At 39.0% G+C, this 20000-nt stretch overlaps 2 protein-coding genes across 3 annotated transcripts in view; one reads left to right on the forward strand and one right to left on the reverse strand.

Moving 5' to 3' along the window:
- The window catches only part of LOC137978771 (protein ZNRD2-like), a 6006-nt gene extending 3645 nt beyond the window's left edge, over positions 1–2361 (reverse strand). The window contains exons 1-2 of one of the 2 annotated variants that reach the window (XM_068825829.1): positions 2123–2345; positions 1–59 (exon numbers count right to left, since the gene is read on the reverse strand). The exon at positions 1–59 is cut by the window's left edge and continues 32 nt beyond it. In XM_068825829.1, coding sequence (XP_068681930.1) covers positions 1–59; positions 2123–2248 — 185 coding nt within the window. In that variant the 5' untranslated portion in view covers positions 2249–2345. Of the gene's footprint in view, positions 60–2122 lie in introns of both variants that reach the window. The other variant, XM_068825828.1, reaches the window with a different exon arrangement.
- A 3700-nt stretch (positions 2362–6061) lies between these two features.
- LOC137978943 (nuclear pore complex protein Nup133-like) overlaps positions 6062–20000 on the forward strand; it is a 31529-nt gene continuing 17590 nt past the window's right edge. The window contains exons 1-6 of the mRNA XM_068826067.1: positions 6062–6288; positions 13127–13245; positions 13885–13988; positions 14464–14700; positions 15424–15483; positions 16319–16429. Coding sequence (XP_068682168.1) covers positions 6164–6288; positions 13127–13245; positions 13885–13988; positions 14464–14700; positions 15424–15483; positions 16319–16429 — 756 coding nt within the window. The 5' untranslated portion in view covers positions 6062–6163. The remainder of the gene's footprint in view (positions 6289–13126; positions 13246–13884; positions 13989–14463; positions 14701–15423; positions 15484–16318; positions 16430–20000) is intronic.

Below are 20000 nucleotides of genomic sequence, written 5' to 3' on the forward strand. Positions count from 1 at the left end.
TCAACTTCTCTACATGCAACACAGTATTCCTCCTCATCACGATACTTTAAAAGCACAGTCTGGGAAAAAGAAAATAAAAATATAAAAAGAAAGTACAGAGTAAGACCATGAACAGAAGACACTCAACCTCAACCCGGCAAGCAGTTGGTTTCTCCTGCACTTCACAAGAGAGAAACTATTGCAAACAACAGTACTGCTTTGATTTTCCATCAAGCACGCACCAAAGTACATTATGTGCCATGTGATGCACTCAACATCACCTCAACAAACAAACACTTGCTAGGCTAGTGTTACATCAATTTCAGCTCAAGAATGTTTGTACAACATCGTTGGGGTCTCAGAATCTTGAAATTGATCACCAAAACCTCAAAAAAAAGAATGGTCCAGAATCAGGTCAAAGAACGGTCTAGTTTGTGGTATAATATAAGGCCTAACGAAGTTACACGTCACCTTTATCACAGCAAAACAGGTTAGTGCAAATGCATTTAGTGATTTATGGGCACAGGTGATGTTTTGAAAGTTCTCAAAATTGCACGAGCCATAGGTGAGTGCAATTTGAGAACTTTCAAAACATCACGAGTGACCATAAATCACGAAATGCATGACCAAGTTTAGACGATTTTTTATTATATTCTCAACAAAATTACTCAAACGCGCTACATTTTTCGTGCTCGTATTCTTCCAGTTTTGGGTTTAGTTTTCTTTTAGTCGCACATGTTTGCCAGACATTCAATCAGGTCTGCGTAGCTTTCAACGTGTTTTTGTTTTTCCCATTTTCTTTAAGTTACTCAACGATGCTTTGGTTTGACAAAGCAAACTGACTGTCAGCCATTTTTTTTCACTTTGGTGTTCAAATTTGACGCTTCCCCAGTGTTTCCATTGCAACTTCTGTATTGCACTCTATAACCAGGATTGCACTCTATAACCTATTTATGGATTTGCCATTGGCCAATCAGAAACAAGATATTTTGTTGAGTATATAATAATGAGACTTACAGCATTCTAAGATTTAAGACAAAACAGGGCAAAACTTATTGAGTGTTGTTTATAGTTTAAAAACAGAGACCAGTTGGTCCCCTGTTTGTTCAATCTGTTAGCAGTTAAATGCCAACGTGGAAAAGTTAACTCCATTGTGATTGAGCTCAGCTTCTGCTATTAGCAAAATTGCCTTAGGTTTAAAAGAAAATGGAAGATAATTTTTTCTGGAACATTCATTTGGAAACTTTGGACATCCTCAGGAGAGTTTTACAAAATTATGGGAATTTTCCAGATGGGAAAGCAAAATGGACTTAGAAATAGAATTAGTGAATTAATACCAGTTACCACCCAATCCAAATTTTTGGAGGATTTTGGTGATCGGAAAACCATCAGAGACATTGCAGCCAAAAACAAGTCAATTGTGCTTCTAATTCTGTAACCCTTAAGCTTCCTGCTAACACGCTTACACCATGGGATCACCAGGGCTGTCAACTCTCCCAGATCATCCGGGAGACTCCAGGTTTTGGACTGCATCTCCTGATCTCAAGATTACAATCTGACATCTCCCGATTAATCACAACAATACCACAATAAAATTTCAAATACTAAATGTGTTTATTCAGTTATTTTAACATTGATAATAACAAAATTCAAACGCTTATTTTCCTCATAAACTCTGATAAACTGTTCCTGCAAGCGTTAATTTACGTTTCTATTGACAGATTAGAATTTGAGCAATAATGTGATTGGTCGGAAAGAAACCAATCAAATCAAATGTTGCAATGCCAATGACAACTTTTTCGCTCGTTTTTTCAACTTTTGCCTGGGTTATGTTGTGGTGTACTTTCTTTTTGCATAAAAGACACAATATGACGCATTCGGAAATGACGTCACCATTGTTATGACGTCATGTACATGTATCATCCTATTCCTATGAATTCTCAATTCACGTACTTGAAGAGTTTGGAAGTCGACAGCCCTGGATCACATTCCCATGTGGCCACCTCAAATGAACATTCCCAACCTCGACAAGACAAAGCCAGGGTATGCCGTGCCACCCATGGGCTGGCAATGATAATCGAAACCAAACTCGGCTAGGCCATCACTCCAACAGCAACAAAAAGCTTGTTTTGAGGATACCTACCCCACAAGCTTCGCACACTGAGCTCAACATTCGATAACCTTTTAACATGTACTGTCCCATTAACGCGCTTATTTTATCGTTTCTCTCGCGACTTCTGTTGTATCTCTCTTGCGTCATCTTATCCATTCTTTGCAATATTTTTCGATGAATTGGCTTGATTTAAAAAGCTATTTGCCTTTCAGAAAGGAAGTTGCCATTTTGCCGCCGCTGATATATGGTCAGCAGTTACTTCATATAAATATATGGTGTCATATATAGTACCTTGGAAACCTTCGTAAGCGCGCAAAAAAAAAAAAAAAAAATACAAAAAATACCATAATACTCTTTCCTTGCGCTCCGAAATTTTGCACAACATTGTTTTTATTTCCTCTTGTAGCCTGCTAGGCTCGATTTCCAGCCGTTTATCTTCCGATTCTCACCCGTCCAATATGGCGACCGAAATACAAATTACCGCCTGAAGGCGGACTATACCAGAGGGCAAGCAAGAGAGGTTTTTCTCATAAATCGTGTCAAATCTTTAATTTTAAGTCGCCGCAGCCCAAGTTTCTGGGTTAGTCACTCCGGTCAAACCGGTTTAGACAGCGTGCGCATAATCAGTTTTTGACAGGGCGAAGTCAAATAACAATACTTTAATTATTGTTATTTATTTAACGAGAGTAGTACCGTATTTTCTCGATTAAACGCCGGACCCCGATTAAACGCCGGCCTCGAAAAAACGCCGGGTCAAAACTGCCGATTTTTAATTAAACGCCGAGGACGTTTAATCGAGAAAATACGGTACATTAAACTTAAAAAGTTATCTAACATGTGGCCCTCAGCACTACAAATATACAAAGCTAAATATGACATACTAGGAGTAACAAAATATAATTGAAAAGTTAAAATAATAAAATAGAATAAAAAAGACAAAGAATAATTTACAAAGAAAAATGACAGAAATAATGTATAAGGAAAATGTGTAAAATGAATATTATTATTAATAATGTATATAAAATGTAAAAAGCGCAATTGCAAATATTCAAAAGTGCAGCGACAGTGAAAGAAAAATCGACATTGGAAACAACAGGGTTTCTCCAGGTGTGAAACGGTGATAAGCTTCGCAAGGAATAAAGTACCAAGCTTATGTTTTAATGAAAGTGAGACGGAAGAGAAGGTGATAGGGGGACTTTTTTATGGACGGGTAATACGCTGCTTAAGGGCTACGTCAAGGGTATTAAAAGTTACCGAGGTGGAATAGGCAAAAGTGCGCTTACCAGAGTTTGTCCTAAGACGAGGGACCTCTAAGCTGTGAGACGTGAAGCCCCTCGTTATAGCAGTGGATCGAGAGCCTGATAGAAATGAGAAATCCACTTTAAGACGGAAAGGAGAATCTGGATTAAGAATAATAGAAAATAGTAGCTGTAGTATCCCCCACTTAACCAAGTCACAAATTGGGATCCATTTGAGTTTCGAAAAAAGAGTAATAGAGGGCGTAGAAAAATCAGCATTAAGGATAACCCGAGCAGCGCATTTCTGCACACGGAGAAGTCGAAGAAGTGAAGTTAGGGAACAGTTGCCCCAAGCACTAGAACAATAGAGGAGATGACTGTGGATACATGCGTTATAAAGATGAAAGGATCCTCCAGGTGTAAGATAAGGATTTATTCTACGTAAAAGCGAGAGGCGACTGTCAAGTCTCAGTACACAAATTATCGACGTGCTGCTCCCAGGAAAGATGGTCGTCGAATTTTAGCAAGATGAACTTGCTCAACAACAGTGTCATTGACAGTCATATGAAGATTGTCTACGCTAAGATCTAGGTTTCTGAGGGGACGCGAGCAACATAAATTTAGTTTTAGAAGCATTTAGAGCCATACAGTTTAACTTCTCCCATGTGCAAACATCAGCAGCGAGATGGCTCAATTTCAACTCCACGTCTTGCACAGTGGCACCAATTAAGGTGTGAGCACGGTAGTGTCATTTGCAATCAAAGTCAAGTTTGTGTCGAGGGACGGCGATAAATACAAAGGCAGGTCGTTGATAAATAGCAAAAAGAGCAATGGCCCGAGTATGCTTCCCTGCGGGACTCCAACAGACACCCGTGAAGGGGATCAGAAAGAGCTCCCTTAAAAACGGTTTTCTCAGTGCGAGTCGCCATTTAGATATGAGCCGAATCACTCGAGTGCTAGTGAAGAACAACCATACACTCTTAGTTTATAAAGCAGAAAGCGATGGTCGACCAGATCAAGTGCTTTTTTTAAGATCTATCAGAAGAAGTTCGCTCAGAAGGCCTCGATCCATATATCGAGAATATTATCCGACAAATTGATGACCGAAAGTTCACAAGAGCGAAACCATCTAAAACCAAACTGAAAATCAGTAAGGAGACCACGGTTAGTGCGAAAATACCAGAAGTGAGAATGCACATAGCGCTCGAGGATTTTCGAAACAGTGGCACAAACAGAGTGTGATGATAACCAAGGGGACTCCCTTGGGGAAAATAACAGGAAAAAGAAAAGAAAGAAAAATACCAAACCTCTTCCCACGATCCCGCAACACACTACCATGAACTACCTAATTAAAAACAGTTTTATTAACGTATAAACAATAGAGGGGAAAAAACCTGAAGGAAAAACTAATCATAAGCTAATCCTAAAGTTAATTAATTGATGAGTAAATACAATCCTTGAACGTGTACGATTCCCTTAAATAAGCTTCAACGATAACTATCTTAACTTACATTTATATAGTTTACTATCATTAAAGTTTTCAGACCAGTTCCTCTCCACTATGTTAACTTTTCCGTGTGGCAAAACCACGCTTCAGTCGGCTTCTTGTTCTTTGCATTTGAATCATGATTATTTCTCGTCCGTTCTCCTTTAGCTCAATCTTTTGCTGCTCTTATCCTTTTTCAGTCCTTCCTCCTCCTACTCTCGTTCTGTCATTTCAGTTCATAAGTGTCGCCGTTAACAAAGGGATTTCGTCTTGAAGTCTTGTCGCGGCCCCTGCTAATGGCTCTTAGCAATGATACAGGAAAATATCTTCTTCACCTTCAACCTTTCACCACCGACTTTCCTCTTAACGTTCCTTCTTCAACTCTTCTTCTTTCCAACTGGCCGCCAACGCCTACGTCCTTTACACATATATAGCTTCACTAATTCATTCAAATTACAAAATATATTTTTACGTGACTACATAACAACACTAAAGGAATTCATTAACACTAAGAGGGGTAATACTAAACTCCAGGGAATAAAAATAACACGTCTCGGCAATACAGTAAATACTAACGAACTAAAATAGCACTAAGACGATAACTGGTAAAGCGTGAGAGGGGAAAGAAAGGAAAAAGAAATTTCATGAAACAGAGATAAAACGAAAATTTGAACGGTCTAAAAGGGATGTCTGGAAAAATACTACAGGAAAGATAGACTTTCGAAAAGTCCTTCGTCTCATGTAAATCGTGCGCAGTAGGGATGCGCAATGCAATACTAAGGAATTACCTTAAGCGAATGAAAATATTTTGAATATATAATTAGCTGAGGAACGAGCGGGAAACAGCCAGCGCGTTTGAACGCTTCTCGAGAAAATGGCTTCATCTTTTTGGTAAGCGTAATTTTTGGCTGAATGCGTAATATTTATTAAATGTACAAAGAAGGATTACGTTTTTTGCAAATGTTGGCCGGGTAGCACTTATGTTTCAAAGGACTGAACCGGGGTGGGACCCTGGTCAGAGTTTTTCTCTGTCCTTGTGCAGGCCCAATCCTGGACCCCCCTAGAATTGTTTGGCGCCTCAGGCACAAGAAACACAGGACACTTGCTCCTTTGGCCCAATCTCTAGCGAGCATCTCACTGCACTTCACGACTTGCGAGCTCTGCTATCTGTAATGTTGTCGGCACATTACATGTCTCCATACACTGCGTACCTACTAAAAACTTCTATTAGTCCTAGTCCTCTTCAAATTTTTGGCGCGCGAAGCAAGGGAGACCAATTAACAAGATGGCGGACCAGGAGTAACTTGGACATAACAGTTAGTGTTATTTGTTCATTGTATCGAAATCATGGCCAGCCCGTGGACGAGACAAACCCTTAAACGCAAGGCAACGCCCTCAAGTCGTGATTCAAGCCCTTTTACCTCACGGCAGTCCTTAAACTATTCTTCGCTACTCAGTGATTCATCTTCAAGGTAAGCTCAACTTCGCACGCGGTACCACCTCGGAACAAGTACAAGGAAAAACACCACGTCAGTTCCAGTTCTAAAGCGGTGGTGTTGGTGTAGACTGCGAGCAGCCCCTTCATAAATCAAAAATTTGGTTTATCAACGGAGTTGATAATGTAAATTGACCACCGTACAGAGATTCTAAAAGCTGACGTTTCGAGCGTTAGCCCTTCGTCAGAGCGAATCGAGGGATTATGGGTTACGTGTAGTTTTTATAGTAGAGTAGGAGCTACGCTATTGGTGGTGACATGGCAACGTGAAAAGTAGGAATATATTAGTTAAATGAAAAGCGTTCGTTAATACCGTGAGGATTAAGGGTGCCGATTTGAAAGATGAATTTTTGTTCCAGATTTTTGCGGCTTTCCGTCGTACCTAGATGTAGGGAAAGGCCGCAGATAGCCATGTGTTTTTTGGAGTGGTTAGGCAGATTAAAATGGCGAGCGACTGGCTTAGATGCATCCTTGTCATTCTTCTCAACATCGCGAAGGTGTTCGCGGAATCGGTTACCTAGTCGTCTACCTGTCTCACCAATGTATAATTTATTGCATAACGTACAGGTTATGCAATAAATGACATTTGCGGAGGTACATGTGAAACGATCGGTGATCTTAACAGATCGCTTAGGTCCTGATATCTTGCTAGTGTTAACAATGAAAAGACAAGTTTTGCATCGTGAGCGCACTCATTTGAAAGTGCCGGGTTGCTCGTTGGTTTTGAGCGCGCTTCTAACTAAAAAGTTGCCTACGTTTTTGTCGCGTTTGAATGAAATAAGTGGAGGTTGCGAAAAGATTCTACCAGTCTCGGGATCATTTTGGAGTAATTTAAAATTACTAAGAATGATGCTTTTGACTGCTTGATTATGAGGATGGAAAGTGAGGGTGAATGGAATTCTGTCATTCTTATCTTTCTGTGACGTTTGTAGTGACGACTGTTGATCAAATTGTTGGGCACGATGATGGCCCACTTTGACCACAGAGACAGGATAGCCACGTTTTTCGAAGAACTGGCACATCTCCTCTGATTTGCTGGAAAAATCGGAGTCATCACTACATAGACGTCGAAGTCTAAGAAATTGAGAATAAGGAATGGAGTTCTTGACATGTGATGGATGTGACGATGAATACAACAAATAACTGTGTGAATCAGTAGGTTTGTAGTGCACACTAGTACATAGCACGTTGCCTCTAATAGAAACTTTGATATCTAGGAAAGCCAATGAAGTTTCCGAAATTTCCCAGGTATATTTAAGAGCCGGGTGAAAAGAGTTGACGGAGGTTATAAATTGATCGAGTTCTTCTCTGCTGGATGAAATAGCGCCGATGCAGTCGTCGATGTAGCGGCCGTAGAGTTCAGGTTTGGGGCCGTTGTACTGATTAAAAAATAGGTGTTCAACATATCCTACAAAAAGATTGGCATAGCTAGGTCCCATTCTTGTGCCCATCGCTACATTCCATCGTGAATTCCATTCACCCTCACTTTCCATCCTCATAATCACGCAGTCAAAAGCATCATTCTTAGTAATTTTAAATTACTCCAAAATGATCGAGAGACTGGTAGAATCTTTTCGCAACCTCCACTTATTTCATTCAAACGCGACAAAAACGTAGGCAACTTTTTAGTTAGAAGCGCGCTCAAAACCAACGAGCAACCCGGCACTTTCAAATGCGCGCGCTCACGATGCAAAACTTGTCTTTTCATTGTTAACACTAGCAAGATATCGGGACCTAAGCGATCTGTTAAGATCACCGATCGTTTCACATGTACCTCGGCAAATGTCATTTATTGCATAACCTGTACGTTATGCAATAAATTATACATTGGTGAGACAGGTAGACGACTAGGTGACCGATTCCGCGAACACCTTCGCGATGTTGAGAAGAATGACAAGGATGCATCTAAGCCAGTCGCTCGCCATTTTAATCTGCCTAACCACTCCAAAAAACACATGGCTATCTGCGGCCTTTCCCTACATCTAGGTACGACGGAAAGCCGCAAGAATCTGGAACAAAAATTCATCTTTCAAATCGGCACCCTTAATCCTCACGGTATTAACGAACGCTTTTCATTTAACTAATATATTCCTACTTTTCACGTTGCCATGTCACCACCAATAGCGTAGCTCCTACTCTACTATAAAAACTACACGTAACCCATAATCCCTCGATTCGCTCTGACGAAGGGCTAACGCTTGAAACGTCAGCTTTTAGAATCTCTTTACGGTGGTCAATTTACATTATCAACTCCGTTGATAAACCAAATTTTTGTATACTACTTCCCCACCGACGCAGCACCACAGTTTCTTTAGAAACTACCCCTTCCTTCATAAATCAGTCGAGCGGCCCGGTTTTCTGAGGCAGTCGTGTTTTGTCACGCAATCGAATAAAAGACCGAGCGAGGCTTGGGAAGAGCAGAGAAAGAAGGGACTGTACCCATTGCTGTAACCGACGCGTTCAGAATGACCAAATCTGTTAACCCATTGACTCCCAGGGGTTCCCCATTGACGAGTAAAATTGTCTGGTGTTAGACAGAGGAAAGTACTAAGTCTAGCCAGTTTAGGCCGGTTTAAGCGTCCAAGGGTTAAATTAATTAATCTAATTAGTGAAAGTTATATGACAGATGGTTCGGCCTTTTTTATTGCTAACGTAAGTAAACACTCAAAATAACTTCTAACGGCGTGGGAATATATATTTGCATGTCAAATTTAATCAACTATTGGGAAAGAAAACCACAGGAAAACTACGATATTTACTTTGAATTTAATGAGCGACACTCCAAAGAAGCCTGGAAAAAGGAGCGGTAGAAAAGCTAAGCAGAGAGAGGCCTCAGATTTTTGCCAGATTTGCAGAATAAATGTTAAATTGAATGTTAGAGTGTTTTGGCAAGTTTGCACGGTGTGATGTTCGTCCACAAGTATCAAGGACAAATTCTTGTTTGGAATGGATGACTCGTCAATCGTAAAATGTGAAGTCAGAAGACAGAGCTTTTTCTGTAGAAATGATGACTCAATACTTGTTTGAAGCCATTTCCTTTAACAAATAATAATATAATTATTATTGTTCCTTTTCTTTTCAAAGGCAACTACCCATAGATAATTGTTCGACCAAATCTGGTCTTTGGTGATCCTGCAACAAGGAACAATTACCAGGATCGGATGACATTTGATTTCCGTCACCTATAGACAAAGCTATCATAAATAATGGTCTTGCCGAAACCAGTTGGTAGCACAGCCATAACATACTTGCTCGATAGGAGAGCTTTGACTGCAAGTTTCTGCGCTTGTTTGTGTTCAATGTTCCCCATTTGAAGGTATAAATGATCGAAATCTTCCACAAAAGCCATATTGTGCTTATAATCGAAGTACAATCTGACAAGAAGTAATTAACTCATCCAAAAAATCTGACAGGGGTGCATTGTCAACAGACCAGTCCAAATTTCCCGTTGCTGGTGTAAGGGGAAATTCTGAATGCTTCGGTTACAGCAACGGGTGCAGTCCCTTCTTTCTCTCCTCTTCCCAAGCCACCCTTGGTCTTTTTATTAGTTGGCGTGACAAAACACAACTACCTCAGAAAAGCGGGCCACTTGGCTAATTTATGGAAGGACTGCTTGCAGTCTAGTGTTGGTGGAACAAATGAGCTGCTATAAAATTAGGTCACGATGTTGGACATTCTTCGTAATCACCTGGGACATCCTGAAATCCATCAGTGACAAGTGTAGCAGCTCTCATAAACAGCTATTGTTTGGTATTGTACTTGTATACATGTTTATTTACGGTTTTTAATTGAGGAAATAAAATAGGTACAATGTTCAAACCTAAAAAAAAATTAATGTTTATAAGCTTCAAATCAGTACATCTCTGTTGGATGCTGAAACCACCTCAAAGAAACGTATGTGATAAATATTATTGTTGCTGCTGCGGTGAGTGAGGCTGAAGCAAACAAATGAGGCAGCTCACTAATGGCGAGAAGTACACAATTTTTAAAAAATAATAATACAAGGGATTGTGAAGGCACAAGGATTTGGAGGGATTAAGAGGCACGGTATGATCATCAGAGCCTGCTCTGTTTTTCATTTCGCTCCTCGTATCCTCAAACCATAGACAGTTGCACTGTCACACAACAAAATAAATTCGAAATCGTTCAATGAAAAAAGCTAAGAACAAGGCATGTTGTAGGAAACAAATCTTTGAACCACCTCTCCAATTCTCAAGTCTGTGCGGTTCATTGTTTCTGAGTCATTTTTTGAAAGGTTTCGTGCAACTTTATAGAGTTGTGTAGGAATGACCTAAAATGATCTAAAATGACCTAAATGAGCTACAACGGTATCTAAAATGACCTAAAATTATGTTTAAAAAATGCTCTAAAATGAGTAGATTATTAATTTTTAGATCATTGGAGATATCGTTGTAGCTCATTTTAGGTCATTTTAGATCCTTATAGGTCATTTTAAATACCGTTGAAGCTCATTTTAGGTCAATCCTCGTCGTAGTATATACGATTGAGACACCATGCAGTGGTCCACCAATGTGGTAGCCTGTAATCAATGGAAAACATCTGGTGTTCACTTTGCAATGAAAGCGCTTACTTTTCGCTCATGAGCTAGAATACATGTGTATGAACAAATCTCCTAATGTACTTGAAAGGCTCAGACTGCTGAGATTCATAGGGATAGACACTTTCTTCCAACCATATTGCTTTGTACTGTATCATGGCGTCACGCAAGGTGACAATTGCTGTATTTTCTAAATGAAAGATGTCATGGAACTGGAAACTTGAGAAACGATTTATTTCTAGGTCATCTTCAACCTCCTGCAGATAAAAATTCAAAAGACCTTGCAATTTTGATTTTGGAATTTGATGACGTCTCTGTGAAAATTACATGTATCTATTTTCCTTCTCATGAGTGGGGTCCAGAAGGAAGTCCAGTTGGGGGTCCAGGTTTGGCACCATTCCTGCTTAAGGCGTATTAAAATGTCCCTTCAATTCCACGCACGAACTCTCGTTAATTTTTTTTTATTTTTATTTATTTATTTATTTATTTATTGTTATTATCACCTTACATGTTTTGGAAGCACAAACACCCCTCCCCCCACAAACACACTCACGCCCACACACACACCCACAAACACGGAATATGTTTACATAATAGAGAAAAATAAAATAAAACAAATTAAAATTAAAAAAAAAAAAAAAAAAAATTTAGTATAAAACTAGTTACAACTATTGCCAGAAGAATTGTGCACAGGCAATCATGAATAAGCATGCAGGACCCATGCACTGGAGGTGGTCCTGGTACAACTGTTGGGTTAGATGAATCCAACTTTAGATTGAGGTGATTCCTCAGGAAAAAAAAGTTGTCGAGCAATTTTCTTGAAACTCCCTGAATGTTCCCTATTAATCCCTGTTTTGAGCTACAATAAAAAAGATAAGTCACTGTGCTTTCTTAAGAGATATAATAGGCCAAACTCACCCCATTGATGCCTGTACTGATACTAAACATGCACGTTATTTCATCGGCTCAGGGTACATTTTGCGGTATCTAAATGAGAGGGTTTAAAAGTAACACTTGAAAAAACACCTGATTGGTAGGAAGTCTAGAGCATATGGAACTCTGTCTTTTATAGTTTATGGAAAAATCACTCAACTTAAAACAACGTCGACTCGAAACGTTTTTCGAGTCGTTGTTTTCAAGATCATTATTAATTATAGATCCCTGGGTAAGGGGCTCTGTGTACGTTTTTAGCGATATCTTTTTTTCCTTCTGATAATTTTTTTTTTATTCTTTTGGATTTAAAGGGGGTAATTTCTACACCAAAGTTATGCAATTAAAAATATAGGTCACCATGCTCGTTTAAGAGTAAAAACGCCGTCGTACCTGTCTATCTCGATCATCGTAGATAGAAACAACAAAATTCGCCATGTTCTCAGAATGCGGGCTCTTATTCGCAAAGAGTTATGGGTCATTCACAACTTCTCTCACGTGTTTCAATTAATGTTACAAATTTGACTAATTTATCGCTCGTCTGCACAATCTCTTCTGTTCATTCCAAAAGAGCACTGCTCTACACTTGGGGATCGGGCCTTTGCTCATGCTGCACCTGTTTTATTGAACTTGCTGCCATTAACCCTTTAACTCCCAATAGTGCCACTTATAGATTTTACTCTGTCTAACCCCAGACGATTTTACTCGTCAATGGGGAACCCCACGGGGCTGAAAGGGTTAACAATAACAACAAGTAGCAGTCTCCCCAATTTTAAAAAGCAACCTAAAACACTTCCTTTTTAGCGTTATACAAATTCATTCATATTATCATCATCATTATCATTATCATTATTATCATTATCATTATTATCATTACCATTATTATTATCATTATATCAATTGACACAACATATGTGCAGTACAGGATGTGCAGTGCAATACTGAGCAATCACCTTAAGTATCAGAAAGTGCACTTCATTAAAGTGCAGCCAGAAAGCAAGGTCTGCTCCATTGTTCCTGGTGGAGAACAGGGATGAAGATGCATTATTGCCAATTATCTGTGCTCAATATGTCCAGGAACATGTTTGAAGAGAATGTTTTATCCTTTCAGTGTTAAGTTTCCGTTAATAAAGATCATTTAAGTTGTCCAGAGTAGTTAATAGCATGATAGGATACCACAGAAAATGGCCCATTTGCCTTTTCTGTGAATTATTTAGCTAGTTCATGTAAATTAGAGTCTTCTTATGAAGTATAGAAGTGATCCTCAAGGTGGAATAAATACGCTTAGATGTATAATAATGATTTGTACATGTATCATTGTTTTCAGAGGTCAGCATAAAATTCCCTTAAATTCTCAGTTGCTTGAGGAGACTGATCAACACCGAGTGGAGACATATGGTTTTCCTCTGCCAGTACAAATAAGTGAAGTGCTTACAAACAGCAGTGGTAAGTTTATTTCTCTCTGGAGTACTGCTATGTGAAATAATCTGTATCTGTTGACCGGCTGGGAAAGCCTCCATCGAAGGAACAACAGCTTTCGAGAACACAACAATTTATTCTCAGCTCACATGCAGCCATGTTTGTTCTTACACACACAATATGGCCTATGCGGAATACCGCTGACCCCTATGACACGACGACAGAATTATCTCCTATCAACATATCATGCTTTTACGCAAGATGACAATTTCGGAAATTCAAAATGCTGTATTTTCCAAGTGAAAGACGTTCAGATGATGTTCAACCATTCAAAGTATCCATGTCTGATCCGTTCGCATGCTGTGCATTCAGCCGCACGCCCAGATATCTTAAGGAACGTTTTCACGTGAGAGGTCACAATTGCCCACATGATAATATTATTATTATTAACATAATGTATGGGCAAGATTTGAACCTGTGAGCAACAGAAAATCTACAAACATTGATTGGACATTTAAACTATTCTGAGTCAAGTGTCAGAAGTAGGAAGCATTTCTATACTTTAGGAGCTCAGGTGGAAGGATGAAGTCAAGATAGTCCTTCACACTTGAGCAACTCTGTTGTCATTAGTTTCCACATGTATTGTTAAGTTTATTTGATTTACAGGTGATCAATATAAGAGTGCCAAGATTGATCCTTCAGGGTGGGCATGGCTTGTTGCTGGAAGAAAGTTATTTATTTGGCGTTATATGCCATCAGCTGGAAGCAAGGTCTGCTTTTCCTCATACTTTTCATAAATTTCATGTTTATTGAAATATTCAAACTCTCTGTAATTACATTCATTTTAACAATATTATTATTACCGTAAAAACTTGTGCATAAGCCACATTCGTAGATAAGCTGCACCCCCAAATTTCAAGCATCAAGGAAAATCCCTTTTTTAGACAGTTGATAAAAATAAACAAGTTCAAAATTATAATCTAAACTGGTTAAAAATGTTGTACTGCTTTAAAAAACTTAAACCAGAGGATAAAATTGAATTACAACATTAATTTACATTCTGCATAGCACAGTGTACACATACATGTATGTTTCCTTAAATTAAACTAACTTTAATATAATATTATTATAGTACTTAGAACTGTACCTTAACCTGCCATCGTACAGCTGTACTTCGTCTTTTATTTTGCAATAGGAAGGTAGAATCATGTGTGTTTAATATGTATTTAATGATACATTTAACAGGGAGTATTTTGCAAGGAATTAACGTTACCAGCCTCTGAGTTGTACCATTCAGCTGATCTTGTTTGTGTCCTGAGCAATGTTGGAGATAGCGGCAGCAATCTGTCTGCTGTATCTGTAATGGCTGTTTCTCCTGAGGGGTTGGTCCGGTATTGGCCCAGTCTTATTCATGACACTACTGCAGTAGACATGGAAACAGATTTGATTGGATCCCAGTGCCACTCACTGACAGCTTTTCTGGTATGGATGTTTTTTAATGTACACCATTGATAAAGACCCAATCAGCTAACTCAATGTTGTACCCAGTTCAAACTCTTTGGGAATTAAATGTTTTGTTCCAGGTGTTTCCATTTCACTGAAATGTGAATGCTACTTTACATTATAATGCAAATACAATACACAAAGAACCTTAACCCCGGGTACAACATTGAGTTAGCCGATTTGGTCGGTTGCTTAGTTGAGAATGGAAGTGTGGTCCTTAAGAGTATGTATTAACCTAAGCTTTTTGAGAAAGTACAATTAAGTATCTATGCAGTTGAAAAAGCTCTGTTTTAAAGGGCCTTTTACACACTTCTTGAGTAAAGTACAGGAAATTATTTCTGATCAGTGCTTAAGAAATGGTGTTGGTTTTCTGAATAGTGATAGCTTCAAGGGAAGAAAAGAAAACGTTCTGGTACACAATATAATTTATTGAACATGGTATAAAAATAATTATTATCGATAGACACCCAAGAAAGTAGCAGCCTAGTTACTGTGGCTCCGTAATCTTCTTTTACAATTTATTTTTAGCTTCAAAAATTCTGCTGGCTCTCCCTTTTTTTATATTCTTCTTGCACATGTTCACTGCATGTACATTATCGACCTTTTAATGGTTATAAAGTAATTTAACATGCATGAACTATATTGTTTGATTTTTAATGTTATCAGTTATAATAATAATTATTATTATTGATATTCTTGCAGCCACAAGGTTGTATTTTGATGACTACCACCAATGAATTGTTGCTTTTGACCGGCTCACAGGTACATGTAGAATAGCCAAGGAGAGCTTTTTACACAAAAAAGTAATCTTGCTTAAGTCGGGGTTGTTACTTAAAGAAGCTAAGTGTGAAAATAATTGTTAACCCATTGACTCCCAGGAGTTCCCCATTGACAAGTAAAATCGTCTGGCGTTAGACATCTAAGTCTGGCCAGTTGGCCGGTTTGGGTGTTAAAGGGTTAATAACCACCAAAAAATTGTCTTTCCTTTTTTACATTTTGCTGTTGTTGAACAGCACAACCATCTTTGTACAATCATGTGTACATGTAGTTTGTGTCCTTGGTTTTACTTTCATGTTTAGAAGCCTTTTTTAATGCTAGTTTGTTGTATATTTGACCTTCTGCATCTGAAATTAATCCAGTTTTCCAGCTATGTTCTTTGCAAAAAATTAAAATTAATTCATAGTTTTGCTTTTTCCTTTATAAATTTTTAGCCTTGTTTTTAATCATTTCCCAAGCTAGGTACATGTACATGGCTTTTTATGTATTCTCACCTTCAGCTTTTGCTCAGTGTTTTCCTACATGTAGTTGCATACTTTGTATGGTGGCATCTTTTACTGGGACATGCACAAAAAGTTTGAAATATGGAAAACCTAGATAGATGATAATAATATGGGCATGTATTTGCTGCATTATAGAAACGTTGCTCTAATTAGCAGTTTACATAAGTTTTTTAGTCAGTGACAACAAGCTTTTTAATTAGCAGTTTGCCAAACCATGATAATAATATATTGTCAAATACAATAAGAGGCCATAGCTCTAACTTATCTCTTTCATTTTTAGTTCTGATCATTGTTTCATTTGAATTTTCTTTCAACAGAAGGCCATCAAGTTTCACAATCTGAGCTCATCGAACAGTGTCTTCTCTGACTTTGGCCGTCGTGTGTCATCTTTTATATTTGGGTCGCAGCCAGCCAATAGTAAAGTTGCTGTGAGTATTCTGTGCTATAACAATAATAATTATATTATTCATTTTGTTGCATTTATTTAGTACATGTAAGTACCTGCAATTAGTCAGGGTCTAAGAATAAACCAACTAAAGTGTGTTCGTCAGCAGCCAGTCATCGTTGTCAGCCTTTGCATCATTTTTACGGCTCTTCAATACTAAAATAAACCCATTACATCCTATGATTATGATTTCAAGTTGGTGGTGGGTTTCTTAGGTTTTTTTCTGCTCAGCTTGGAAGAAACAAACCTGAGATGAGGATCGAAGACCCCTTGATCTTTGCAACAGTCGATCTTGGCTTGATTCAACTGATCAAGGAAACTACAAATTGCAATCTTCTTTTCGAAAATCCATTTTATTGACCGTTGGATAAATAAAGTTCACTCTTCTTTCATTTCCTGCTTTATCCCAGTGATTTCATGGGTTTTGTTTCCCCCCTTTGACACTGATATAGTACTGCAACATTCATTACTAAGAAGGTAAATTAAATGGCTTCATATCATTCAAGGAAAATTTCACCCACCTGACTTTTACTTGAAAAACCTGACTTTTTTACTTGAAAAACCATTTTGTCAGGAGGTGAATTATCCTAGGTGTCTACTGTTCCAGTGTCAATGACATACAATGTTGACATACAATCTCGGACTACTGTCTTTACATACAACTTAGCTTCCGTAGTCCATCGCTTCTCATTTTCCTGCTTGGCGCCTGACCCAGTCTCCTTAGTTGGAGCTGTGGTAGTTCCCTCGTGCCATTTCTCCTATCAACCCCTTTTTCCTTTGGCATCAACTTCTCTCAGACTGACAGCTGAATAGTTTGGAAGCTTAGGCTCTAGGACTTTCACCATGGTTGCGAGAGTAGTATGTATTTGTCTCCCCATAATCGACTCTGATGGCGTCTTTCCGGTTGCTGGGATTGGGGTTGCACGGTAGGCCATAAGAGCAAGGAATGGTTCCTCCTGTTTCAGGATTCACTTAAAGATTCATACTCCACTTTCTGCAGCACCATTGACCTGATAGTGATGTGGGCTTGATGTAGTGTGCTTGAATTCATACTTTGCTCAAACATGGTTAACTTGAACTGTTTACAGCTATCGCTTACTAATTCCTCTGGAATACACCATCGTGCGAATACAGACTTCAGCGTCTGGATGACAACCTGGCTTGTCATCTTGGCTAAGCTCATTACCTCAATGAACCTTGACTAGTACAGTGTAGTCCATTACAACCAGGTATAGCTTGAATAGGTTTGTGAAAACCTTCTGTCATGGCCTGTCAGGTAGAGCTGAGGTGGTTAGTGGCACCTTCCCTTGAGATGGCTGATGTTCCTGACAGAAGTGGCATGACTCTATTTTTGCCTTGATCTCCTTGGAAATTCCTGGCCACCATAGACAGGTTGGCACATTCTCTGCTCTTTATTATACCTTGGTGGCCTGTGTGGATGCCTTCCAGTATTTCTTCTCTCATGTCTGCTGGTGTCAATGTGCAATCATCAGATGTCAGAAGGCCATTGCTAATTGACAAGTGACCCTGTGAATCAACAAATTCTCATATCAAGGGAGAGACCTCTTCCACACGTGTTGGCCAGCCTTGTAAAGACATCACGTCCATCACCTTTTGAAACTGGGCATCTCTTCTGCTTACCTCTCTAATTCTCTGAAGCTGAGTACATGTACTTGTGGCCATCTAAACTCTCTAGTCGCTTTCACCTTTTCTGGGTCTGGACTTACTCCATCTGCACTGAGCACATGTCCAAAAAAGGTTGGCTTGTCTTTTTTGAACTCGTATTTCTCCTTGTTCAGTTTCAGCCCAGACTCTCTGATGATGTGCAGGGTTTTCTGTAAGTTCTCATCATGCTGTTCGGCAGATTTTCCATATAGGATGGTGTCATCCATGATAGCTTCACACCCTTTTTCATTCTTTAGCAAGTCAGTCATCAGACATTGGAAATTTCTGGTGCACATGTGATTCCAAATGGCAATCTCTTAAAGCAAAACCATCCCATTGGAGTGATGAACATGGTCAATTTGGCACTTTCTGAATGAAGTGGAATTTGCCAGAATCCACTTGAGGCATCAAGCTTTGAAAACTACTGGGCACCTGCCAGCTTCAGAATAACATCTTCTACTGTAAGGTAGGTAACACAAATCTTGCCAGCTTAACAGCACTATTTAGCTTTCTCAGATCGACACAAATCCTGAGCTTCCCATTACCTTTCTGTACTGGTACCATGTGTGCACACCATTCTGTTGGCCCCGGTACGTACTCTTTCAATGATACCAGCTTCTTTCATGCATTTCAGCTCTTTTTCTACTCTAGGCATTAGAGGGAAGGCAATTTCTCTCACTTTGTTTATGCAATAAGGTTCAGCATTTTCTTCCAACTGGATTTTTACTAGCTCGCACTTTAACAGATGTATGTCTCCAAACAACTCTTTATCCACTTCATCTTAAATCTCGCAACTAAACCCATTTTGCAGGCCACTTCCCGCCCAGCAAATTACATGCATGTTCTCCACTCATACTTCTTATCACAATGCATCAATGTTGTTGTAAACTGTCCAGCACGTTGTAATTTGTCCCCTGGACTGAAAAGGGCTATATTAGTTGAATATAACTTGGACTGGTTTGGTAAACTGTCAAAAGTTTGCTTTGATGTAGCTGCACTTTCCATTTATTATCCTGCTCTTGATCACCTGATAATGTGCCTAAGAACCAGTGTTTGATTACCACTTCTATCTCTTACAGCAACGCCACAACCTCCAAAATTCCAATGACAATCTGTCCCGTATCTGCTGATCTTGACTCAAAATTGCAGTGTTTGGTTAACTTGTAAAGGCTTTGTACAAACAATTTGACTGTTTCACCTTGCTTTTGATTTCTTTTGTGAAATCGTGCTTGCTCTTGAAGTATGTTCTGCTTTGGAACAAAATGCTTATTGAACTTTGCCAAAATCATGTCGAATTTCTTATCAGTTCTTCTCCCTCTCTCAAGGTTAAAGACTTGTGTTTGGCTTCTTTTCGCATGCTGTAAATGAGAGCACTGACTTGCACGGCACATTTCTCTTTGTGAAGTTTCATTGCAAGTTGGAATTGCAGAAAATTATCTTCCCAGTCTGGCCAGTCGAGCGGTTTGGAAAAATCGAACCTCTCTGGAGTGCTTAGCTTGAACATTTTCCTTGTTTTATCCTTGTTCGACTGCTGCCACCTTGTCGTAAAATGACCATTTTACAAATTAAAGCACATGGCAAGAGTTCCCGGGCAACGCTCATGCTCTAAGTATCCTAGTAACAAGCAATCTTGATACAGTAACAATACGCTAGCAAAACTTACTATACCATGACTTGTGGTAAATCATCAAAGAATTTTAAGGAGGCCTAGGTTGAATTGTAAAGACAACTGTTGGCCTTTTGTTAAGGCTCAGAAAAGGAAAACTATGCCAGCTATTTCAAAGCAACTCTGTTGCTTTCACGCTCTTTAGTGTTCTAAGAAAAACCTTTATGACAACATCTTTGCGCGTGACAAAGCCATGCAATAGCAACACGGTCAAGAGGCTATT

Source organism: Montipora foliosa, chromosome 12 (assembly GCF_036669935.1).
Source record: "Montipora foliosa isolate CH-2021 chromosome 12, ASM3666993v2, whole genome shotgun sequence".
NCBI classification, from domain to species: domain Eukaryota; kingdom Metazoa; phylum Cnidaria; class Anthozoa; order Scleractinia; family Acroporidae; genus Montipora; species Montipora foliosa.